At 41.0% G+C, this 26,635-nt stretch overlaps 1 protein-coding gene across 3 annotated transcripts; it reads right to left on the reverse strand.

Annotated features, from left to right (window-relative positions):
- Positions 1 to 25,970, reverse strand: LOC100070155 (retinitis pigmentosa 9 protein). 3 transcript variants are annotated; one of them, XM_070264808.1, is made up of 5 exons: positions 25,580 to 25,951; positions 16,738 to 16,768; positions 15,497 to 15,628; positions 3,573 to 3,662; positions 849 to 1,623 (listed from the first exon to the last, which is right to left on the reverse strand). In XM_070264808.1, exons 1-5 carry the CDS (start codon positions 25,729 to 25,731, stop codon positions 1,558 to 1,560), a joined length of 471 nt encoding a protein of 156 aa, XP_070120909.1. In that variant the 5' UTR covers positions 25,732 to 25,951; the 3' UTR covers positions 849 to 1,557. The 3 variants fall into 3 exon arrangements, with proteins under 3 accessions (XP_023495258.1, XP_070120909.1, XP_023495257.1); XM_023639490.2 differs by lacking the exons at positions 849 to 1,623; positions 3,573 to 3,662 and adding an exon at positions 1 to 811 and having other exon boundaries at positions 15,499 to 15,628; positions 25,580 to 25,970; XM_023639489.2 differs by lacking the exon at positions 3,573 to 3,662 and having other exon boundaries at positions 1,601 to 1,623; positions 15,499 to 15,628; positions 25,580 to 25,940.
- Positions 25,971 to 26,635: the final 665 nt, after the last annotated feature.

Below are 26,635 nucleotides of genomic sequence, written 5' to 3' on the forward strand. Positions count from 1 at the left end.
TGTATAGTATGCATGTATTTATGTTAAAAAAAGAAAAAATAATTTGTGATATATAAAATATTTCTAGGTGATTCCATAAGAAACTGGTAACATTGTTAGCCATTAGGGAAGGGAACTGAGTAGCTGGGGGAGAAAGGTTTCTCATAATTAAACCTTATTTACCTTTTAAATTTGGACCATGTTAAGTATATTATGATTCAAAAATAAATGAGTATTTTTTAAATAAATAAAATCATCAGCTTTTATTGGCCTTAACAACAGAGAAAGTCAAGGCTGAAGTCAATGGGAATTGAGTGGCCCCACTCTGGAGGGTGGAAGCTGCGGCAGCATTTGGGGAGCTTCCTCAGAGATTCCCTCTGGCTGCCCCGGCAGAGGCATTTCTGAGGAATCACAAATCGCAGTGATCCGCAGGGAGGACACTGAGAAAAGCTGTCCTGCCTGGAATCAGCCGCTTTCCAGAGCTGGCACCCAGGAAGGTAGAGCTCCTCTCCTGTGGGTCACGTCCTTACTGGAAGGTAGGTGAGAATGCACACGTGTGACACCAAATGTCCTCCTCTCTCACTGTCTCTCTCTCGTTCCTCTCCCGTTCCGCATTCCTCTGATCTTTGAGAAGAGAGTGTTGAACAAGTCAAGTTCTTGTCAATCTGCGTCTGAACTCTCATTTGACTTGGAAGACTTATGCTTTCGTTTTTTCTTCCTTTTCTTTTCTTTCTTCTTTTTCTTGTTTTTCTCTTTACCTTCTGAGGAACTGGAGCTGCTCTCATCTTCATCTGAAGTGGAATCCTCCAGTAACTGTTTTAACTCCTGTATCCTAAACATGTAAGATTGACCAAAGAAACATATTTAACTTAAAAAAAATTTTTAGATAAAAATATAAGAGCAGTAGTGAAGGTAAAAAATGTCATGAATAACCACCTTACTAAAGACAGTATTTATTTTTATCTTTGCATGTTTTCCCCATTCTTGTCCACATCCATGCCTATTTTACATGAATGTAACCAGTGTACAAGCCATTTTGTATTCCTTTCATTGTCCTAAATATTCTGCATGGTTCTCTAGTCCTTATTATTGCGACTACTAACAACGCATCTTTTCCTAAATCACTCCCCCACTGCTCAACTTCATACAAGATAATCTACCTCCTCAATGATTACAACTGAATACCACCCTTTTGTTTTCTCACCCTGTCTTTATTCATGTCTGAGAATAATTTTTAAGCAATAGCTTAGATCCTTAAAGACATTGGAGAAAACAGACTAAATCATATGAAAGAGAATCAATCATATAGTAGACCTAGACACCACAATGTGGATTGCCAGCATCAACTATCAGTGGCGTTTGTGGGCTGGGCCAAGCCCACTGCTTTAAGCTAAGTCAAGTAGAACAAGGCTGGCCTGCTCATTCCCCACACACTGGTCTTTTCAGTGATTACTCCTGCCTTCTAAATATTTCACAAAGTACCATATTTACTAAACCACTCCTCTAATACTGGAATGGTTGTTTCCAACTTTATATAATTTAAAACTTTAAGAGGGTATTGTTATCATCAGGATGTCCTCATCTTACATCCTTTTCATGTTTCTGATTCTCTTGTATGATGTCATACATGGGATCTTCATGTGCCTTAAGGGTAAGAAAAGGTTAAGGTTGGGTTAGGCTCCATGGACTGTTAGTTAAATAAAAATTAAATCCCTATGCTACTAAAACCAGTGTTTTTTTTTTCCCACTTTGGTATAGTTTTTATTCAACATGTTTTAATCCTTCCTCAGGGTCACCATCACTGCAAACTCATTGAGGCTGTGGAAAGGATTTTCCAATTAGAAAAATACAGGATATAATTTAAATATCCTATAGGAAACAAACCATGGCAGAATCATGAAATACTAGTAAAGGTAGAAATATTGAAGTAATCCTTTGTTCTATGTTGATAGATGACAAAGAGATAGTATTAAGAAAAATAACTGAATTACAAAATGATATATAAGAATGAAACATTTATATATAGGTATACAAAAATATATGTTAAGTACCCCAAACAAAGTCTGGAAGTATAGATAACTTTAAATGACTTGAGTTACTTAAAAATAATACATTTAGGGGAAATGTTATGGTATGTGAATGATCTCAATTTTAAAGATTTTATTATTTTTTTTATTTTTCCTTTTTCTCCCAAAGACCCCTGGTACATAGTTGTGTATTTTTAGTTGTGGGTCCTTCTAGTTGTGGCATATGGGATGCTGCCTCAGCATGGCTGTGCCCAGGATTCGAATTGGCAAAACCCCAGGCTGCTGAAGCAGAGCGCGCGAACTTAACCACTCAGCCTCAACCTTAGAACCACTCAGGATCTAAGCTATTGCTTAAAAATTATTCTCAGACATGAATAAAGATAGGGTGAGAAACCACTCAGCCCCCTCAATTTTAAAAAAGAATGTTTATTGTAGAAATTTTAAGATGTTACCAAAAGCTAAATTTAAAAAAACCTATTACCTCACTACCCAGAGATAATTACTATTAACATTTGGTCTCTTTCTTTCAATCATTACTCATAATTTATAAAAAATTATAATCATTTATATAACTCTATTGCTTTTCACTTACATTTTCATGAATGTTTTCTCGTGACATTACACATTCTTCTAAAACACAATTCCTAATGGCTAAATAATTTCTATATTCCAGTAATTTATGTTGGTACGTTAGACTATTAAGTTTCCATTTTCTCAATCATATAAACAATTATGAAAGTTATCTTTATACATACATAAACATTTGTGTATATATTAATGTTTTCTTATATCCTGAAGGTAAATTCTTAGAAGTGGGATTTTTGAGTCAAAAAATAAAATGAATATGTTTAAAGTTTTTGAGATGTATCATCAAACTATATTTTATACGATCTGTAAAAGTTGACATTCCACCTAGAAGTGGAATAATTGATCCAAAATAAATTATTTCAGATTATTAAAATGAAAACACAATATTTTAAATGTCTTAAAAACTTTGGAGAATGTCTGTTGATCCCAGTCTGATAGATGCTGATAACCTGAGAACATCTAGACAGCAGTCTGTTTCACTTGGCAGAAGCAGTTACTGAATGCTGGATTAACACCTCTGAGAGGTGACTGTTAAAATAAGGCGAGGGAAGGATGGATCTATTTTACTGTCATCTAAAGAGCACATATAATTTATATTTACACTCCTAACTTAAAATTTAAAGACATCTAATATTTAGATAAAGACTGGGAAATTAAAACCCTGACTTTAGTTATGAAAAATTATTTTTTATATAATAAGTCTAAAAAAGCGATTGAATAAATCATGTCTGCCTCAGAAAAAGAATCACTATTCCCAAGGTATAAGCAAATAACACTTTAATAAGAAGTTAGCTTTCTGTTAAAGAACTAACCTGTCACACAGTGTGATTCAACAGTGATGTAGTTAACGCTGGACACTAACCGACAGGCTTCCGGGCATGGATTTTATGTGACCTTCCAGTTCACTGATTAGTGCCTGAATCATTGATATTCACCATCTCTGATGAATGTAAATTGACATGATGGGGTTCTACTTACTACTCTGAACTGTTCTAACTTTTGGTTGCCTTTGATAAAAAAAGGGCATTCTTTGTCGCCTGTTCGGTGACCATACCGTTTACAACGCCAACCCAAAAACAAACAAAAAAGGAAATATCTCTGTAAGATAATACAGTTTCATTTAATGAAGATGAAGAATCAGCAGAACATACTAAAGTTTCCTTCATTAAACTCCACTTCTAAAAGCAAATGCACTCAGTGGATGAACCATGTAAGATCCTAGAACATAAAGGGAAACTGCTTCCCCAAGCATCCTTTAATCTTTTAGCTTTAGCAATAAATACTACTACACCAGGTATTTATTTAATAATCCAATGTAAAAGTACTGTAAAGAGTGAATTTATTTATTTTTAGTCTGTAGCTTACTATATTTTTCAAAGAATCTTTTCTATTCATCAAGTGACTGTGATCCTCGTTTATTATTATTCTTTTTTTTAATATTATTTGCTGAGGAAGATTAGTCCTGAGCTAACATCTGTGCCAATCTTCCTCTATTTTCTATCTGGGTCACTGTCTCAGCATGGCTGACCAGTAGTGTAGGTCCCTGCCTGGGATCCGAACCTGCAAACCTGGGCTGCTGAAGCAGAGCGCACTGAACTTTAACCACTACGTCATGGGGCCTGCCCCCTCATTTATAATTTTAGACACTAAAGCAAATAGTTTCTTTCTCTGACTGAGTCAACCACTGCACAAATCCCTCATTTTTAACTAAACAAAATCATGAATTCTCTCAAAATATTAATTCCATCAGCACCCTAATACAACTTTACCTGCTGAACAGGGAAATTGTCTTGTTTAAAGAGGTTTATTATTAGATGCAGCAAAATGCCCTGATGTGTAGCTGGGAGGAGACATAATAAGAAAATGCATATACAAGTTCCAGGGCAATAGAGAGAAACATACATCTTCATGGAATTTCAATGACTATGGACTTGGCATCAGGCATTGAGATGTGGGAAAAATGAAGTGATGAACAAAGCAGGAATGGAAGAGATCCTTATTACTTCTCTCACCTGTTTTCATCTTCTCAGAACCATCTGGATTTGAAGCAAATCAGGAAGTCATATGAGAATGGTGGGCCAAATGAGACCCTGTGTTTGGACATTAAGCAACTCCAACCCAAAAGGTCTGGAAGCATGAAGAGGGATTATAGCTAAGATCAAGCCAATTTTGCTCTATGCTGGCAACTACTGAATGGAGTGAAAGTTTTTCCCCTTTTAATTTTGAGGGGTGGATGCATGAAACCATTGAAAAAAATGAAGTTTAGGGATTCTCTATTGCTTGGCTCTGAGCTATCCCTGTCTTTATCTCCCCAAACATTTAAAGTTCAGGAAAAGATTATACTCCTTCAAACCAATGTCTTTCTTTGTGCTCAAGACTCTTACTGTTAAAGGAAAGGTGATTCTTGCAATTCAAAATGTGGTCAATGGACAAAAAAACTGGCAACACATGGGAGACTGTTAGTAATGCAGAGTATTAGGTCCACCCCAGAAATACACATATTTTCAAAAGGTTTATTGGATTTGTAGACATATTAAAGTTTGAGAACCTCTGTTCTAGATAACACTACAATCAATAAAAATCAATGGAAGTATGTATGTGTATATGTGTCTTTCATCCCATCTTGGATAAATCCAAGTTTTGTGGAGCCTGAGCTTAAATTGTTTTCAGTGGGAGGGGGCTATTTAGGAAAAAAAATATCTTGCCTTAGCAAATTTTGCAAAATCATAGACCATATCAACACATCACTGCAGTCCCAGCAAGCCTTTGAAAGGCACAAGTGAGGGGCTCTGAAGCTTAAGCTTCATCTGATTCTTGGTAAAACTGGCTCTGGTCCTAACACAAAACTCTTATTTCCGAAGTCAATGCAAATAACTATAAAATGGTAAGTGTAATGCAACTACCCACTTCATCAAACAGAGCAATGGTTTTCAAAAAAAAAAAAAGCTGTAGACTTCTGGGTAAAGAGGACAGACTAAACACATTCATCTGCTTTCATTCCCTTCCTGAGATTCCATGAAAATGACAATGAAAAGAATTCTCTTCAAAAGGAATAAGTCAAGAAGTACCTCAAGAATGGCCAAGTGACAACCTCCATAAATCTGTTCCTCCATACTAGCATTGAAAATAGTTGCAAATTTGCCCAAATAAACTTATTTGCAACCCCGAAAACTAACCAGAGGCTTGCCACAATCTGAGGATAATTAATTGAAGAAAAACTAGTGAACCTTGATAAGAACAGCAGGATTTCTCACATTTTAGCAGGGCCTACTTCCAACCTTTTCTCCCTTTTTCCACAATAGCCTTGAAAACCAACAGCCTTGCAACCATGACAGCTATGAAACGCAGCAGTCTCACACCCACCAAAGGGGGAAGATTGGGTTTTGAGCCCCTCAAAAAGCCCTAACCCCAGGGAATAGCTATGCTGACAGGGTATTGTTGCTGTTTGGCTGGTCATGTGGTTCACTCTACAAAAAAGCCGTATCCCCAGAATATTTGTCAAAAACAATCACCCATGATTGTTTAACATCACAGCTGCCTATGGCTGTGATACCATTGAGTAAATAAGAACCTAGCCAAAAATTTAAAAGGAAGATCTGGGGAACGAGATGTCCATAGAGGGCTTTCAAAAATTCTGACATAATCCTGGGAAGCTAGAAGGCTGTGCATGTGTGCAGGGCTGTGCACATGCATAGTAAAGGCCTGAAAAGGCCTTATTCTCTCACTTCTGGCTCACCTTGAGGTCCTGTACAACCAGGCACTAAAGGCTAAGGCAGACATGTAAACTACACGAGCATTTGAAGGCATGCCATTATACACACATATGACCTCTATGCAAAGTGTAGAAGGCTTCTTGGATCAAGGCATTTAAAGAAATTTCTGTTCAATTCTTAGCTGACCACTCAGCTAACTGAGCAGAGACTTCAGTGGCCATACACCTCAGGGAATACAGACTTAAAGATCATTCCAGGAAAGTCACTAAAAAATACAAAAATGAACAACAACAAACTCTGGGTAGGAAGGGGAATCTGATTTCCAGACTAACTTACATTATCTAAAATTTCCAGTTTTCACCCAAAAATTGAAGAACACACAAAGAAACAGTAAAATCCAGACTCCGGACTTACCAGCCAAAGACTTTAAATCAGCTGTTATAAAGAAGTTCAAAGAACTAAGGGAAATTATCTAAAAAGAATTAAAGGAAAGTATGAAAATGATATTGTACCAAATAGAGATTATCAATAAGAAGACATACATTATGAAAAAAATTCAAAAAAATTCTGGAGTTGAAAAGGACAACAATCAAAATGAAAAATTAACTAGGTGTTAACAACAGATTTGAGATGGCAGAGCAAAAATAAGCAAACCTGAAGAAAAGTCACAATTGAGATTATCCAGTCTGAGGAACAGAAAAAGAATGAAGAAAACTAACCAGAGCCTCAGAGAACTGTGGGATACCATCAAGTTTCACAGCATACACATAATGGAAATCTCAGGAAAAAGAGGAATGCTAGAGAGTGTAGAAAGAATGTTTGAAAAATAATGGCCCAAAACTTCCCAAATTTGATCAAAAATATCACTCTAAAAGTCCGTGAACCTCAATGAACTCCAAGTAGGATGAATTCAAAGAGATCCATCACAGACAAACTGTTAAAAGCCAAAGATTACAAGAGAGTTTTGAAAGCACTGAGAGAAAAACAACTCATCACATATAAGCAAAGCCTCAATAAGATTAACAGCTAACTTCTCATCACAAACCATGGAGACCAGAAGGCAGTGGAATGACATAGTCAAAGTGCTGAAAGAAAAAGACTATTGAACAAGAATTCTATACCAGCAAAACTATCCTTCAGAAATAAAGGAGAAATTAAGATATTCTAGGATAAACAAAGTCTGAGAGATTTTATTGCTAGTAGACTTGCCCTAAAAAAAAAATAATAAAGCTGAAACAATGAAAGGACACTAGGCAGTAACACAAATCCACATGAAATATGAGCACTGGCAAAGGTAACTACATAGGTATGTACAGGTGTGAAAGCGGGACAGTGAAGAAGGCTGATAGGAAAAAAACTGATTCATTTGAAATATGGTGTTCTCTGGAGAGCTCTATGAATACCCTGGACTGCCAGAAAGATGAACAAGTGGGTCCCACACCAAATTAAGCCTGAACTATCACTGGGGGCAAAGATGATAAAACTGAGGCTGTCTTACTTTGGGCACATAATGAGAAAGCAGGATTCTTTAGAAAAGACAATAATGCTGAGAAAAGCAGAAGACAGCAGGAAAAGAGGAAGACCAAATGTGAGATAGATTGACTCCAAAAAGGAAGCCACAGGTGTGAGTCCACAGAAGCCAAGTAGCTATTGAGGACTGGACACTGTGGACATCACTCAATTTGTAGGGTTGCCAGGAGTTGGAGCCAACTTGATGGCAAGTAACAGTAGATTATAAAAGATAGTATAAGTGTATTTTTGGTAACTCTTTTATTCTCTTATCTCTTTCTAAACAACAACTACATAGAGAAATAATTATAAAACAGTGATGATGGGCTTATTATGTATAAAAATGTAATTTGTATGACAATATTAGCACAAAAGGGGGGAGAGAATGGAGCTACACAGGAACAAAGTTTCTGTGTGCTATTGAAAGTGTATTAGTATTAATCTAAACTAAAATCAAAAGGCAGATATTGGCAGAATGGATAAAAAATGCTTTCCAAGTACAAGAGACAAACTTTAGATTCAAAGACACAATTAGATTGAAAGTAAAAGGATGGAAAGAGATATACCATGCAAACAATAACTGAAACAGAGATGGAGTGGTTATACTAGTATCAGACAAAATAGACTCCAAGACAGAAAACTGTTACAAGAGACAAAGACGGACATTTTATAATGATATAAGGGTCAACCCATCAAGAAGATTTATTTACAAACATTTGTAAACATATATGCACTAACAACATAGCCCCAAATAGGTGAAACAAAAATCGACAGAATTGAAGGGAGAAATAGATAAGGCAACAATAATAATTTGAGACTTCAGTACTCCACAGTGGATAAAACAATTAGAGAGAAGACCAACAACGAAATAGACGAACAGCACTATAAGTCAACTAGACCCAACAGATATCTATAAAACACTCGACCACCCAAAACCAGCAGAATACGTGTTCTTTTGAAGCCTCCATGGAACATTATTCACAGTAGACCATATGCTAGGCTATAAAACAAGAATTAATAAATTTAAAAGGATTCAAACTATACTAAGTAAGTTCTCCAACCACAAAGGAGACTAATTAGAAAGCAGCAATAGAAGGAAACTTGGGGAATCTGCAATATGTAGCAATTAAACAACACATTTCTAAACAATCCATGGGCCAAGGGAAATTAGAAAGATACTTTGATCTGAATGAGAAAACACAACATATGAGATGCAGATAAAGGGAAGTTTATAGCTTTAAATGCTTATATTAGAAAAGAATGAAGATCTCAAATCAATAATCTAAGGTTCAATTTAAAAATCCAGAAGAAGAAGAGTATCCCAAACCAAAGGCAAGCAGAAGGAAGAAATAATAATGAACTACTGACAAATGCTGTGCCAGGGATGAACTTCAAAAATATGCTCAATGAAAGAAGTCATCTCATTTATATGTGAAGTCTCAAACAACCCAAACAACCAAGCACAGAGATGCAGAGAACAGCTTGGTGGTTGCCAGAGCAGAGGTGGGGGGTAGGAGAAATGGGTGAAGGTGGTCAAAAGGTTTACAAACTTCCAGTTATAAAATAAATAAGTGGGCCAGCCCGGTGGCACAGTGGTTAAGTGCGCACATTCCACTTTGGCGGCCCAGGGTTCGCTGGCTCGGATCACAGGTGTGGACATGGCACTGCTTGGCAAGCCATGCTGTGGTAGGCGTCCCATATATAAAATAGAGGAAGATGGGCATGGATGTTAGCTCAGGGCCAGTCTTCTTCAGCAAAAAGAGGAGGATTGGCAGCAGATGTTAGCTCAGGGCTAACCTTCCTCAAAAAACAAAAAAGAGGATTGGCAGCAGATGTTAGCTCAGGGCTAATCTTCCTCAAAAAAAAAAAAAAGTCATGGGGATACAATGTACAGCATGGAGACTATAGCAAATAATATTGTATTGCATATCTAAAAGTTGCTGAGTAGATCTGAAAAAATTTTGTAACTATGTATGATGACAGATGTTAGCTAGACTTATTGTAGTGATCATCTTGCAAATCGAATCACTATATTGTACACCTGAAACTAATATAATGCTGTATGTCAATTATACCTCAAATAAAAAAAATAGTGGAGCTCAAGCAAAAGAAAAAAATTAATTCAAAAGAAGAAAAAGGTCACACGAGACCACAAATTTATATGATATATCCTGAAAAACCAAATTGATAAAGACAATAGATTAATGGTTGTCTAGGGCTGAGAATGGGGATTAACTGGAAGTAGCCATTAGGGATCTTAATGGGAGATGAAATGTTCTAAAACTTATTTATGGTAATGGTTGCACACACTCACTAGTTACTAAAAATCACTGTATTCACCTTGAAATAGGCGAATTTCATGATATGTAAATTAAACTGCTATAAAGCTTTTTTCAAAAAGCCACAAACCCAGAAGGACAGGGAAAAGCCATGAGTCAAATGCAAAAAAAAGTTGGACGTCATAATGCAGATAGATTAATACTGAATGAAGAGCAGACTCCAGGAAACCGAATTCTAAGGCACCAGAAGGAAGAACTGAGAATTAACTCAATTTCTATTTGCAGAACCTCCAAAAGCTCAGGAATTGGCAGCACAAGATACCTCTGGAAGTAGAGGTGAAGGACGAGCTAAAATAAAGAGTGGTTAAAAGTCCAAGGGCAGGGGCTGGCCCCGTGGCCGAGTGGTTAAGTTCGCACGCTCCGCTGCAGGCGGCCCAGTGTTTCGTTGGTTCGAATCCTGGGCGCGGACATGGCACTGCTCATCAAACCACGCTGAGGCAGCGTCCCACATGCCACAACTAGAGGAACCCACAACGAAGAATATACAACTATGTACCGAGGGGCTTTGGGGAGAAAAAGGAAAAAAATAAAATCTTTAAAAAAAAAAAAAAGTCCAAGGGCAGCTTTCCTAGTCCAGGTAGAAGGAAGTTTATTGTCTAGAAAAGGTAAAGTATAGGGTCTCCAACCAGAGACATTTGAAGGCAAAGTGCTGCAGTAAATATAGAGCATTACATGAACGAATGAAAAGTAGATGGCAAAATTTCCCCGCCTTCTTCCTCAGTTAGCTCCCACAATACCAGCAGCATGGGCTTCACCCTCCATGGAGGAGTCTTCTTCTCTAGGAAAATATAACCCACCCAAAGAAAAACCTAGATGGTACTGACCTCAGAGCTTCCCCAATTGATTGGAATAGAAAGATCACCCTAGAGTGAAACCCAACAAGCCCCACTCACACACTGAGTTTCCAATCAACTCTCTTTCTCCCACTTATGAACAAGAATGGCTATGGCAGCCAGTCTCCAAGATGGCCCAGTAACCCCTGACTCCTGGAAAGCACGCCCTCAAGTAGTCCCTGCAGCCCTGAATGATGCTACCTAGTAAAAACTAGGATATTAGAGAGATGGTGATGTGTAATTTCAAAGGCTGGTCATAAAAGACCTGCCTTCCTATGTCATGGATCACTGGCTCTGGGGGAAGCCAGCTGCCATGTTGGGAGAATGTTCAAACAGCTCTATGGATAGATCTATGTGGCAAGGTGAGGCCTCAGGACAAAAACCACCATCAACTTCCAAGCACATCAGTGCGCCTTTTTGGAAGGGGAGCCTCTATTCCCAGCCAAGCCTACAGATGTCTGAATCCCTGGCTGACATCTTGACTGCAACTTTATTAGAAATCCAAAGCCAGAACTACTTAGCTAAGGTGTTCCTGACCCATAGAATTTGTAAGATAGTAAATATTTATTTTTGTTTTAAGCCTCTAAATTTTGGCATAACTTGTTATACAGCAACAGATAACTAAAACAACAAGGAAACAGATTACCAGACATCTGAAATCCTCTTAAATGAAAGACAGAAGCCAAATTAAACCAATAGAAGAGAGCTTAACAGAAACACCCCAGGGAAAGCAAATGTAAAGAAAAAAGTACATAGAGAGAGAAAGATATATATTAATATCCTTAGAGATGAGAAAAGATACTGCAACCGAAACACAAGAATAGCATACTATCAAAAACTACATTCAGAGAACAAAGAAGAGCCTTTAAAAATATAACAGAAATGAAAAAACATCATACAATGATTGAAAAATAAAGATAAGGATATATTCTAGAAAGGAGAACAAAAGGAGATGAAAATAAGAGAGAGAAAATAAGAAAATTAGAAAATCACTGCAGGAAGTCTACTCTCTGAATAAGAGAACTGCAAACACAGATGACAGGAAATTAAAAAAAAAAATTCTTAGAAGTGAGAGACAGAGGGCTGGCCTCGTGGCTGAGTGGTTAGGTTTGCACTCTCAGCTTCAGCGGCCCAGGGTTTCACCAGTTCGGATCCTGGGCATGCACATGGCACCGCTCCTCAGGCCATGCTGAGGTGGCATCCCACGTGCCACAATTAGAAGGACCCACAACTAAAAATATACAACTATGTACCAGGGAGCTGTGGGGAGAAAAAGGAAAAATAAAATCTTTAAAAGAAGTGAGAGACATGCAATTCCAGATTGAAAAGGCTCACCAATTAACCTGTACAATGGTTGAACCCAGATGCATACCAAGGCACATCACTGTGAAATTTCAGAAAACTGGGGAAAAGGAGAAGATCCTATAAACTTCCAGAGAAGAAAGACTAACAACAAGCAAAACAACAAAAAACTAGGACCTGTCATAAAATCAGGAATCGGAATCACTTTGGGCTTCTCAATAGCAATTCTAGAAACCACAAGGCAATGGAACAATACTTTTAAAATTCTGAAGAAAACGAATTAAAAAAAATTTTTTTATTGTGGTAAAATATACATAGCATAAAGTTTACCATTACCACCATCTATCTCCATAACTCTTTTCATCTTGTAAAACTGAAACTCTATACCTATTAAACACTAACTCCCCATTCCCCACTCCTACCCCAGTGAACAGGCAATCACTATTCTACTTTCTGTCTCTATGATTTTGACTACCTGAAGTACCTCATATGAATGGAATAATACAGTATTTGTCTTTTTGTGACTGGCTTATTTCACTTAGCATAATGTCCTCAAGGTTCATCCATGTTGTAGCATGTGTCAGAATTTCCTTCCTTTTTAAGGCTGAATACTATTCCATTATATGTATACACCACGTTTTGCTTAACTATTTATCCCTCAGTAGACACTTGAGTTGCTTCCATGTTTTAGCTATTGTGAATAATGCTGCTATGAACATGGGTATACAGACATCTCTTCAAGACCCTGCTTTCAATTCTTTTGGGTATGTACCCAGAAGTGGAATTGCTGGGTCACGTGGTAATTTTATTTTTCAGTTTTTGAGGAAGTGCAGCACTGTTTTCCACAGCAGCTGTACCATTTTATATTCCCACCAACAGTACACAAAGGTCCCAATTCCTCCACATCCTTGTCAACATTTGTTATTTCCTGTTTTTTGATAGTAGCCATCCTAATGGGTGTGAAGTGATATCTCATTGTAGTTTTTATTTGCATTTCCCTAAATGATTAGTGATGCTGAGCATCTTTTCATGGACTTATTGGTCATTTGTATATCCTTTTTTTGAGAAACGTCTGTTCAAGTCCTTTGCCAAATTTTAATCTGGTTGTTTCTTTGTTGTTGAGTGTTAGGAGTTCTCTATATATTCTGCATATAATCCCGTATCAGATATATGATTTGAAAATATTTTTTCCTATTCCGTGGGTTGCCTTTTTACTTTACTGATAAGGTCTTTTATTCACAAAATTTTGAAATTTTGATGAAGTCAAATTTGTCATTTTTTTCTTTTGTTGCCTGTGTCTTTGGTGTTTTAGCCAAGAAATCAGTGCCAAATCCAATTTTGTGCAGCTTTAGCCCTGTGTTTTCCTCTAAGAGTTTTATAGTTTTAGGTCTTACGTTTAAGTTTTTGATCGATTTAGAGTTCATTTTTGTATATGGTATTAGATAAGGGTCCGATTTCATTCTTTTGCATGTGGATATCCAGTTTGCCAGCACCATTTGTTGAAAAGACTATCCTTTCCCCATTTAATGGTCTTGGTACTCTTGTCAAAAATCATTTGACCATTTAAGTGAGGCTTTATTTCTGGGCTCTCTATTCTATTCCATTGGTCTATATGTCTGTCTTTAAGCCAGTACCACACTGTTTTGATTAGTGTAGCTTTGTAGTAAGTTTTGAAATCAGGAAGTATGAGTCCTTAAGCTCTCTTCTTCTTTTTCATGATAATTCTGGCTATTCAGAGACCCTTGAGATTCCATACGAATTTTAGGATGGGCTTTTCTATTTCTGCAAAAAATGTCATTGGGATTTTCATAGTAATTGTATTGAATCTGGAGACAGCTGTCTTCACACAGTATGTCCCCACACAGTGGAGACAGAGAGCAAGCTCTCTAGTGTCTCTTCCTTTAAAAGGAACTTACTACATCTTGAGAGCCACCCTCATTACTTCATCTAATCCTAATTACCTCCTAAAGGCCTCATCTCCAAATACCATCCCATTGGGGTTAGGGCTTCAACATATGAATTTGGGGGGGGGGGGGACATAAACATTCAATTCATAACACAGAGCAAAGGGAGATCCCTGGATGATGAGCATGGGAGCAACCATTTTCAGAAAGAAGAAATTGACAGAACACTTCAAGCATTTGAAGGTCTTAAGAGTCAAGCTTGGGAACAATTTGGGGTTAAATTAGAAATCAGGATATGGAAACCAAAAATAATAACAATAACAACAACACACACACAAAAAAAAACAAAAACAAGACAACTGTTAATTCTGGGGGAGGGAGGGCATTGATGGATGCATGAAAGGAAAAGTAATCAGTTTACTATATGGCTCAGCTCCGAATATAATCAAAATAAAATAAATACCAAAGACTTATTAACCAAAATTATGATAACACCATTCTTGGGAAGATGAGATATACTAAGAGGACACGTGTGCTGAGAGCAGGAGAGAACTAAATTCTCATCTTCCGGTGTACAATGTCAACAGATAACGCCTAAACCTGAAAAATCAATACAATACAAGCATGATCTTCAGACATATGAAGATAAATATCGAAATAACCAACTAAAACAGCTTCAAGTGAGAATGGAGAAAAAGGAGACTGGGAACTGCTGTTTTACTTATGTGCACGAATAATCTTTGTACAGACAAATGTCCTAAAAGGCAGCAGTACCCTTTCTTCAAATGCCATCTGTGCTGCATGAAAGTGCTGTTGCTCTGGTGGGCTGGGGGTGTGCACGCACAGCTCTACCTGTTCCAGACCCGCCCTCTGTGCCCCAAGCTCCTCTCAGGTTACATGGATAAAACCTTAACGCCACTGATGGAGGATGACTGACTGAGGCAGGACCCAAAGGGACCTGGCCTCCACTGCATCCCTTGTCCCCCATGGCATCTCTACTGTGGAGTACTGTTCTGTTACAGGATATCACTGGAGAGCATCCTCCACAGGCAGCTACGGCCCTGAGGAAAGACCGCTGCCCTTGGAGCCAGAAGCCCTGGAGGTGAAGCACTGCTCTACCTCTTATCCTGGACCACTCAGTAATAGATGCAAGTCGGCCTCCTCATCTCTAAAGAGAGACCATGCCAGGACTTTAACAGGGCCGTGGTGAGAACCAACTAATTAAAGGAAGTAAACACGCTTTGTCAGTCATGAGATGTATCTGCATGCACTGAGGAGTGTTGGTGAAGCTCTTGTGTACTCACACTGCATGACTTTGACTTCTTTCCCCAGGGGCATCCAAAGTCCTTTAGTTGGGGCGTGAGCCAGAAATTCCCTGGCGTGTTCATTGCCTGGTACGTCTGGTATACAGTCTTCTGGCTTAGTCTCATCTTCCTAAAGAAAGAAGCGACCTGTAAACACTATGGCGAAAGCACTGGAATTCTCCCCACCTGCCTCACAACACAGCAGTGCCTGGCTTTCTCATGGGCTGGAGATCCCAGTGTCAGTGATAACCCTCTCAAGATCTGGAAAGAAAGACGAATTAGACCAGACAGAAGAAATGGATATAAATATACCAGAAGAACTATTTCACAAAAATGATGTAGCTGTTCTTAGAGAAACGTTACTGGTAAAGCAGAAATCTGTCCTTCATATAGGAATGATCTGTGGGTTCCAAATTCCAATGTAAATTAGATTCTAAGATTAAAAAAGGTTTCACTGCCTCAAAATCTTTGTGGAATGAGGAAAGGTATAAGAATTAAAGTAAATAAGGTTATCTGGAATAATAAAAATGGCATGTTATATTAAAATAGCTTATTATACCCTGAAGGCCACTGTCATGTTTTCTAGTCACACACCTGCTATAGCTCTGCTATGCATTTTCACCCCTGAAGAACTGGATTTACAATTAAGAAGTTTTTTCTTTTCAGTTTCCATGAATATTAAATTTATAAGGAAAGAATGTTTTCTAAAAATCTTTTTCTAATTGAAAGTTACCAAACAGCAGAGGTTGCTTTGTCCTTTAACTCCTCCTCTAGGTCTCGGTCCCACAGAAAGACGGTGACCCTGTGGCCAGGGTGCTGGAGGAGGGACTCCTGCACCAGGGAGGCTGGACCCGATGAGCTTCAAGTCTCCTCAGAGCCCGCTGCTCTCTGAGCTGCAGACACTCAAGAAACAGCAGCAGGCGAGTGAGAGGAGGCACACGGGCAGGACAGCTTTGAGAAGATGGAGTCACCAGGCAGAGAGAAGGGAGTGATGGCTGAGGAGCACACGGCGCCTGCCACGGCTTCTCAGGGACACACACACAGCTGACTAACTTTCTACGCAGGCACAGGCTTGTGACAAAGCCCAGGGTGTATGAACCGACGGGCATCTGCAGGGAGGAACAGGGTTATAAAAGGAGGTTTAAAACCTGACGCAGCTGTTTTCATAACAAGTTAATGAGTTTGAGCACTGAGTCAGCTGTCTAAGAGAATAAGCAAAAGTATAAACTTCACACTGACCTTGATAAGCCCAGGAGGAGGTTTTTCATAACTAGAAAAGAAAAAAAATCTGTCATCAACCATGTTAACAGGAACATAACACATTTTAATGAGCAAAAAGCAACCACAGGCCAAAATAAAAAGGATGTTTTTCGTAAGAACTTAAAACGACATTATATCTGAAACAGTGAAATATGCCCGGCACTCAGGAGAGCACATATAAGTAAACAGATGCTATACCACATCCTGCTGGGATGTAGAACTGAAATTCACGGAAATAATAACTAACTTGGTGTCTTAGCACAACGATTTTACTTTTGGAAGAAGGGAAAGCAAGAGGTTGCAGGGAAAACGTGAGGTAAATGTGAGGGTAGACCCGTGAGTTAACTGTGGCTCCAAACTGTTACTACGGTTGTCAGGTCATTGAGCCAGCACGACTCCCGCTTACCCAGCACTGAAGGGGCTCCCGGTGGGGAGGGTTGAGTGACTGTGCTCACGTGGCTGGGGCGGCGCGGGGTGGGGAGCAAAGCTGGAGGGAGGGGCCTGCTGTGGGGGAAGGAGGTCAGGGTGGTCTGTCCTGGAGGCTCCCTCTCCCATTTCCCTGTCCTCCCAATTCAGGGTCCTCCCTGCCCCTGGGCTCTCTGCCTGCCGTCTGTGCCTGTCCCGACATCCTGGACTCCTGGACTCGAGGGGCAGCACTCCTCACAGTGCCTGAATGACATAACGATGCCGCTAGATGAAGCACAGGAACGACTGCGTGGGAACTACTTTCCCTTTCACCACAGAGCTCTCCGACCCCCGGGGTCCTGAGGATACAAATCATGCCTGTGCGCCCAATTCATTTCCACTTTCCTTCACTCTGCCGGAGCTGCCCAAGAGGCTTCTGGATTCCAAATCTGGAAAACCAGCGCCAAATGCTCACGTTCATTTTTAAGTATTGACACACACTGGCTATTAAACACAAAGCGTGGGTGTCTGGCTTTAATAGTGAATGCCTAAGGGACCAAAAACAAAAATAAGAATGAAAAAAGAAACACAACTGAACATTGCAGGCATTCAATGCCTCTACGAGGAACATTTTACTGAGGACATCTGGCACTGCGGCTGGTTTCAAAGTGTATCTGAACTCCAGACACTTGGAAATGCTGGAGCTTCAACAGTGCTGCACCCAGATGGTGACAGCAGGGGTGACTAATTTTCCAAATTTTCTATAATGAATGTGTATTATTTTAATCACCAGAAAAACATTAAATAAATGTTAAAAGAGTGAGTTGGATATTGAAATGGGGCAATCTTCACAAGAGATTAAATTAAAAACAAAAGGGTGGGAGTTGGGGCTGGCCACGTGATTAAGTTTGCGCGCTCCGCTGTGGCTGCCCAGGATTTCGCTGGCTCCGATCCTGGGTGCGGACATGGCACCGCTGGTCAGGCCACGTTGAGGTGGCGCCCCACATGCCGCAACTAGAAGGAGCCACAACTAAAATATACAACTATGTACTGGGGGGATCTGTGGAGAAAAAAGCAGAAAAAAAACAAAGAAGATTGGCAACAGTTGTTAGCTCAGGTGTCAATCTTTAAAAAAAAAAAGGGAGGGAATAGGAAGCAAAAGTGTTTTTGGTATGCTTCTATTTGTGCGTATGGGGAAAAGGAGATTATATAAGGCCATATACGCACACCTTTATATCTCTGAAAGGATACCTAAGAAACTGGTTTCATGCTTGCCTCTAGGGAGGGGAACTAAGGATCATAACAATAGAGACCTTTATTTTTCATTCTATTTATATTTACATGCACATATATTAACCTACAAAATGCTTTTTAATTACAAAAGAAAAATGAAATCAATGGTATCTTCATTACAGCTATGGTGGTATAAGCCCAGGTAATATATCTCTGAAAGAAAAACCACAGGTAACCTGGAACTATGAAAGAAAAGTGAAACCAAAAATATGCTATTAGGAGTTTATATCTGCTATATAATTATATGGACTGAATTTTTGTTTTAAAAGTCAATGTTATTTCCGTAATTGTTTCACGGTTAAAATCCCCACTCTAGCCCTAATCAGCTTGATATTTTTCTCCTAAAAGCAGCAGGTATAATAGGCAAAACTAAACTTGATCTTCAAGTAATATTGAAGGTTCAACAGAAAAACTTACTCCTTGCACAAGTCACTTGTCAACAATTATTGTGCCAGGCACGGTGCTAAGCAGCAGAAGGGAGAACTAAGGGCATAAAGATATCCCTATTTACATCTAAGAAAACATAAAATGAAAACTGCTCTCAGAAGTGACAGTGTAACTCTTATAACTATCCTGATAAAAGATGTTCTGTTTTCTTGGCGTAGAGGATCTGAAATTCAAGCAGGAGTGTTTTCCAGTTCTAAATCAGTGTAAACGTGAATCCTGTAGAGGTACAAGGCTGAGTGGAAACCTCATGGGCTTTGGAGGTAAAAACTTTCTGTTTGAATTCTGATTCATTCTCACTGCTGTGTACTGTGGGCAAGACACTTAACCCCCCTAGAGCCTCAGTTTCCCCATGGGTAAATAATTCACAGCACACATGTGAAGGGCACTCCACAGTGCTGGCTTCTTCCCTTCTGGTGAAGACAAGCTGATGGTCAGCCTCATGAGGCAGCTCAAGCCTGGAGCGCTAGCATCACAAAGGCCAAGATCTGAACCCAAAAGAGGTAGGAGAAAACAACTTGTTGGATGATAAATGACACAAACTGTGAGTTGCTAATCCAGAGCTTTTCTAAGTGGACAGAGGAGTATCTGCCCCATGAAGATTACAGGGTAAACAACTGGGCATGAATAGACTGAACTTCTTAGGTATAATACAGTGCTTTTCCAAAGCGAATGATTAAAATATTTTCTAACACAAAGCGGTGGCATGACATAGCCATAACTCAGCAAGAACAATGGAAATCTGCTAAACTGAGGAAATTATATAGTTTACCTGCAGCCATCAGAAACATTAAAGCTATGCCTTATGCACAGAGGGAGTTTGGTAATACTGGCTATAAATCCAATAATCCTGTTATACATCCTTTGAGTCACAAGAGTTGTACAAACAACATATGGCCAATCAAATTGAAATCCAAATTCCTGAAAAATATGTAACTGTTGTTGCCAAGAGGAAAGGAATGTGATAGAACTACACATTTTGAAATCTATTATTAGCAATGGAATTGCCTAAAAAGTCAATTTTCCAAGTTTAACAGAAGATGGTTGGTAGTTTTTCCTAGGGCTAAACAATTTATTAATTTAACATATTAAAAAAGATAATTCTTGGGGCCGGCCCCATGGCCGGGTGGTTAAGTTCACGTGCTCCACTTCGGCGGCCCAGGGTTTCACCAGTTCGGATCCTGGGTGCAGACATGGCACCGCTCATCAAGCCACACGGAGGCAGTGTCCCACATGCCACAACTAGAAGGACCTACAACCAGAATATACAACTATGTACTGGGGGATTTGGGGAGAAAAAAAAAAAGATAATTCTCAAAATTTAAAGTAATATTTACTAAATATAACAGATTTGGAAATGGGAGCATGTTTATGTGCAGTCTAGCCTCTGCACTATGACAGTCAAGAAGTCTACATTTATCTTTGTAGTTAATTCTTAATATTAAAAAAAGTTGGTGGTGGCCCATTATTTTGTACCCTCTGAGTAGACTACTGGTAAATCATTCAAATTGTAATAACTTGCTCTGTGTAGTAAAAAGATTAAATTTACGTAAGAGGGGAGAAATATTATCTTCCCAATTGTGTGTGGGGCAAGAAATCTTTCTTTTGCCAAATATTTCTAATTACTCTTTGTGGTTTTGAGTACTGGGGTGGGATTTCTTTTGGAAAGGTCCTTCATGGGGCCGGCCTAGTGGCACAGCAGTTAAGTTTGCACCTTCCGATTTGGCGGCCTGGGGTTCGCTGGTTTGGATCCTGGGTGCAGACATGGCACCACTTGGCAAAAGCCATGCTTTATATGTGGCAGGCATCCCACATATAAAGTAGAGGAAGATGGGCACGGATGTTAGCTCAGGGCCAGTCTTCCTCAGCAAAAAGAGGAGGATTGGAAGCAGTTAGCTCAGGGCTAATCTTCCAAAAAAAAGAAAAAAGAAAAAAAGACACATCCTTCATGTAAGCATAAATCCATTCCACACAACTGTTCCTGCAGCCGGCTCCTCCGGGGCTGGAAGGCAGAGATGAAATTGTCACATATACACAGAATGTCCATTCTGTATGCCCAGCAGCCCAGGGGCACTTGAGTGATAGAGCTGGAGCACGGGTGGAGGACTCAGATGCCTTCAAGGGCCTGGCACACATGGTCAAAGAGCAAGAAAAAGTCAAGTGTAAGAAAATGTCCTGTAGAGATTGAAGAAGGCACATCAGAGATGAAAAGATTTGCATTCAATTTATTAAAAAACTGTGGGGCTTCTCAATTAACATGGCAAACTGACCAACATGCTTATCTGTTTTTTAAAATGACAGTAAAATAATAAAAAAGGAAGCCACAAAGAAATCCTGAGCAGAGACAACATCAGAGTAAGATTTCAACAAATTTGGGAAAGTGCAAGGAAGTAATCATTGACTTCTGTAAATGTAGGAGGTTACACCTTTGGAAGATGGGGGTTGGGGAATATGGACATGGAGTGGGCTGAAGCCAGTGGTATTCTCCTCGTTCCCTACAGCCAGGGACTCTGCCAGCCCAAGCCTTGGAGGAGACTGCAGATTTAGGCCCCTCTGAGCATAAGTGAGAATGCAGATGATATGAGCATGGGCTGAAAATGGGTGTTGATTGAGTCTCTGTCTGAACTCTAGGACACTCAGCCCTCTCCCTCTCAACCCACCCCAGAACACTGGCAGCCAGGCATATATCCTCAGACTGAAGATTCTTCTCCAGAGAAACCGAAAAGCCCCAGAAAAAATCTCCACTTACTAACATTTGAGAGTCTCTGGATTAAAAGAGTGGCACACAGCCTCATCTCCCTACAGTGAAGCTATCCAGTCAGCAAATGGGCACGTTCTGTCTGTCTCACACACAGCCTCTTGTCAAAAGAGCTTTATAGTTCCACACTCTTAAATATGAATAGAGACCAAGATATCCAGATGTTAGGGGAAAAAACTCTAAATGGAAGACAGAGATCAAAAGAAACAGCAAACAAAATGCAGAGGCAATAGAGGGAGCAGAAGAAAACAAAAAAAGAGAAAAATTATTGAGTATCCTCAAAGAGAAAATATTTCATCAATGAAACAAGAACAGGATGCTATGGAAAAAGAATTCTCAGACTAAGATAAAGCTCTTGAATTTAGAAATATAGCAGAATTTTAATATGCACAATAGAAGAAATGGAAGATAAATCTACAAAGTAGAATGAAAAGTCAAAGATATGGACACTAAGGAGAGAAAAGATAATTAGAGGATCAATAGAAATCCAACAGAAAGAAAAAAACAAAATGGAGAAGAAATTAAAACACAAGTTCATTTATATAGTTAATGTACTCATGATATGTCAAAAAAAGACTCCATTGAAAAAAGACCCATATTATCATGAACCTTCAGGACGGCAGCAATAAAGGAAAGTTCCTTAAAGCTTCCAAAGCTTTAAGAGTAGGGTGAGCTTGACCAGGTAACATAAAAGAAAGGGGATCAGAATGGCATCAGACTCCTCAGCAATTCCAGAAACTAGAAAACACTGGTATACCACCCTCAAAACTGAGTGAAAATAGTTTTTAACACAGAATTCTATACCTAGCCAAATTATCTATTAAGTTTGAGGATAGAATACAGACATTTTCAGACACGCAAGGTGTCAATTAACCTCCAGTGCACCCTTCATAGGAAGTTGCAGAATGTGCTTCAGTAAAATATGGGAGTAACGACAGAAAGAGGCACATGTGGAATCCAGGAATGGGATTCAAGAAGGGAAAGTGGTAAAGGAAGTCCCAGGACGATCGCTCCACACCAGGTCTAGAAAGTAACCAATCACTACTGCAGGACAACAGATGGAAGATTGTAAATAAGAAATAAACATTAATTGTCTGATGTGTAGCAACATGTGGAAAGGTACTTTCAGCTTTTGGAGCCTTTGGGAGAAAAAGAGCAGTTGATAATAGAAAATGAAACAGATGAAAAATTGAGGCTCTTATTAACGACTAGAAAGGTAACAGTTGCACTAGAAAGCAAAAGAAAAAATCATAAAATACTATTTGGCTCAAAAGTAAACAATATTGCATAGTTATAATAATGTTAATACGAACACTGATTTAGCAAAATTAGTCTAATAGAGCTATACTGGAAGGATGGAAACAAGAAGGGCAGGTAAGAGAGCTAAATCCTTATCTACTATGACAAGAAGTTAACAGATAATGTCTAAAATTGTTGAATCAAAGAAAGCAGGGTAAGCATATAATTTAGAAACATGCACTTAAATCCAAGAAGTAAAAATTAAAAGAATTTGCACATGGGGGCTGGCCCGTGGCTGAGTGGTTAGGTTCACACACTCCGCTTCGGCGGCCCGGGGTTTCGCCTGTTTGGATCCTGGGCGCAGACGTGGCACGGCTCATCAGGCCACGCTGAGGCGGCGTCCCACATAGCACAACCAAAGGCACTCACAACTAGAGTGTACAACTATGTACTGGAGGGCTTTGGGGAGAAGAAAAAAAAATGATTGGCAACAATTGTTAGCTCAGGTGCTAATCTTTAAAAAAAAACAACAATTTGCACATGGAAGCCCTGGTCTTGTCTAGTGGGCCAAGGAATGGGGGTTGTTGGGCAGGGAGCATGGGGGAACATGAAGAGTTGGGCAGCCCACCACTTTTTTCTGTAGTATTTTTGGTACTATTTTAGTTTTTAAACTTATACAAGTATGACTCAGGTATGAATAAAATTTAATTTAAAATTAAACAAGATTCTGAACTAGAAAAAGAAAACTTGTCAATAGGCCAGCCAGTTTTAAATTTCTGAAACTGGAAAAATCTCACTGGTCTGAGAATAAGAAACCTGGATTCAGCTCTAGTTTTGCTGTTTAATAGGTCAGTGGCTTAACCACGGAGCCTCCATTTTCTCATCTACAAAAGGAGGTTATAATCTTTCTCTTGTCTGTGAAAAAGTTCTGTGAGCTACAAAATAAATGTATAGTATTAACAACATCCAGCATCCTACAGTTAAAGATACTGAGACCTGGGCTGAGCTGAGCCCTGCCTGAGCTTATCCTGGGGAAAGATTTTTGAACATCCGCCTTCACAGGAGACAGAGCACCACAAAGAGTGCTGCAGAGGCCAGGACCACGGAGGCAGCAGAGCAGAGCCTGTATCCTGCAACCACTGCCCTCCTGAGGAAATTCAGTTCAAGGGCCACCGGGAAAAGAGCAGGGGGTGCTCCAAAAAGGCATGCATTTTGTGTCAAAGCTCCCAGAAGGTTACTTATGTAGGACTGCAACAGTTTAAGGACCTTTCTTTACATGATCGTCTTAGTTTAGGTAATGAGATGTGCCTGAAACAGAAACGAATTATTTACCCACTAACTCAGAAAATAACACAGAAAAATTTGACTTCTACAACTACTTATAGAATCACAGAATCTTGGAAGAGACCTGAAAGGTCATTACTCCAACCTCCCGCCTGATGTTTAATCTCCTTTACAACCTACCCTTCTCCCACTGGTTCTCTGGACTCTCCTTGAACCCTCTGGAGCTGGGGGCGCACAGTGCCTCCTAAGTCAGGCCAAGTTGATGAAAAACAAGTGAGAAGCAACAGGAAATACTGGAGTACGTGAGGAAGCCGTTTGGGTTAAAACTAATTCGATCTGATCTTGTTTTTCCAAAAGGGCCTGCTGTGGCCTGTTGAGTGTGCATTGTACATCTGCTTTAAACATTTACTGTGTCCCAAAGACAAGAATGATGGCCTTACAGATAAGGATGTAGCTTCCCCCATATCAGCATTTCCTTAAGGATAAGCATCTCTTCCTGGGAACTAAGGATTAATTCCTGACCACCCAACTGCTGTGCGAGCGAAGCATCTTGTGACAATTATAAAAGGGACATTCCTAACATATGTGATGTATGTTCTTTGTTCCAAGACGTACATATCCACTCTGTACACCCCAATTCTTTGGTGCCCTTCCTTCTGGAAGGCAGGCCCTCGGCTAGTCCTCAGATCTGGCTGATAATAAACCCACCCCAATTCTGACTTACAGATCGGTTATGGATTATTGGCATTGACACTGACCAGCAAGAATATATGACTCTGGTCCTAATTCTTTCTGTTGAGCTGGATGGAATTGGCCTCTCTGCAGCTTCCACCCTTAATCCTGGTAAAAATCCTCAGCACTCCACTCTCTTTTACCTGGCAGCCACCTTTCCGATGTTTAGGGACGAGCCCTCACCCCATTGTTCATTCTTCTCTCTCTCACCACACGAACCTTACAGGACTGGGTTTTCTCTTCCCTTAACAGCAGAAGATGAAAAGAATGGGGATTTTACGCAGTTCATAGGCGGCCCTTTGAACTGAAAAACCGGAAAGGACAGGGAGCAGCGCTCCTGCATTCGGTCCTCAGTCCTGACGGAGCGCCCCGCAGCGCGCAAGGCACCCCGGCCCAGCGAGCCAGGGACGACCCTCCAGCGCGGCGCTTCCGGCACCGGGACAGCCCCGCACGCCCGGACGGGCCTCGGGGCGGGGCCTCAGCTCCTCCCGGCGACGCCGCCCGGGGCGCCGGACAGACCTGCCCTCTGCGCCGAGGGCCAGTGGCCGGCACCGGGCACGCCGTCTCCGACGGCCAGCCGGCCACCTGGCCCTTGCGGACCCCGAGGACGCCGCGTGCCGCGCCCACGGGCCCCTCCGCGCAGAAGGCGGGGCGGCGGGGACTCACAAGGACTCCAGGTGCTTGAGCTGCTGCAGCTGCTGCGCGTCGTGCCGCCGCCGCTTCTGCTCCCGGCGCCGCTGCAGCTCCTGCTCGGGCGGCTCCCGCGGCCGCCGCGCGCCCCCGGCCCCCGCGTCGTCGCGCCCCGACCGGGACGACATCGCGGCCCGCGCCGGAGGCGCCCCCGTGGCGCGGCGGCGAAGACGGCACTTCCTCTGCGCCGCGCCCGCAAGCCCCGCAGCATCCCCTCCTGCCGCCGCCCGCCGCCCGCCGGGGAAGGGCCCGGTGTCCCCGCCGAGGCTGCCCGGCCCCCGCTTCCGACTGGCGCGCCCGGCCGCCTCCCCGCGGCGTGGCCCCAAGTCCTGGCTCAGAGCGCCCGGCCCCGCCGCCAGGCCCGCCGGTGCCGAAGGTGGGAGCGCGCCCCCTGGCGGCGGCCGGTGCCGGTGCCGGAGCCGAGGGCTGAGGACGCCCGCGGGGGAGCCCTAGAGCCCTTCCCGCGCGCCCGGAGGGCTGAGCACACGTCTTCGGGCTCCCTGCCCTCGCGGTCTCCATCCTGGAGGCCAGGGAACCCGTGCAAGTCATCTGTGTATCTCCCAGTGGTTAGAAACACAGGAGCTGCTATTACTTGTTAGTAGGATTCATCCAGTTTGGGAAGAAAGCAAGACTCTCCATAGAAATTCTCCAGTTTTCTAGAGCATGCCATCCATGGTTAAAACAGTGTATACTGAATTTAGAGAAAGTTTGGGTATTGGAAAGGAAAAGCTGATATACACTGAGCACTTTTTATGTGCTGGTCATTGAGCTAAGTGCTGACTTAATCTTTAAAAACTCAAGTGCTATTTTTTCTTTAGATTTTATTATTTTATTTTTCCTTCTCCCCAAAGCCCCCCAGTACATAGTTAAACATTTTAGTTGTGGATCCTTCTAGTCCTGGCATGTGGAACGCCACGGCAGCATGGCTTGTCGAGCAGTGCCATGTTCTGGCCCAGCATCCGAAGCGGCAAAACCCCGCCTCTGAAGCAGAGTAGTGGAACCCAACCCCTCGACCACCGGGCCAGCCCTCAA

Source organism: Equus caballus, chromosome 4 (genome assembly GCF_041296265.1).
Source record: "Equus caballus isolate H_3958 breed thoroughbred chromosome 4, TB-T2T, whole genome shotgun sequence".
Taxonomy (NCBI): domain Eukaryota; kingdom Metazoa; phylum Chordata; class Mammalia; order Perissodactyla; family Equidae; genus Equus; species Equus caballus.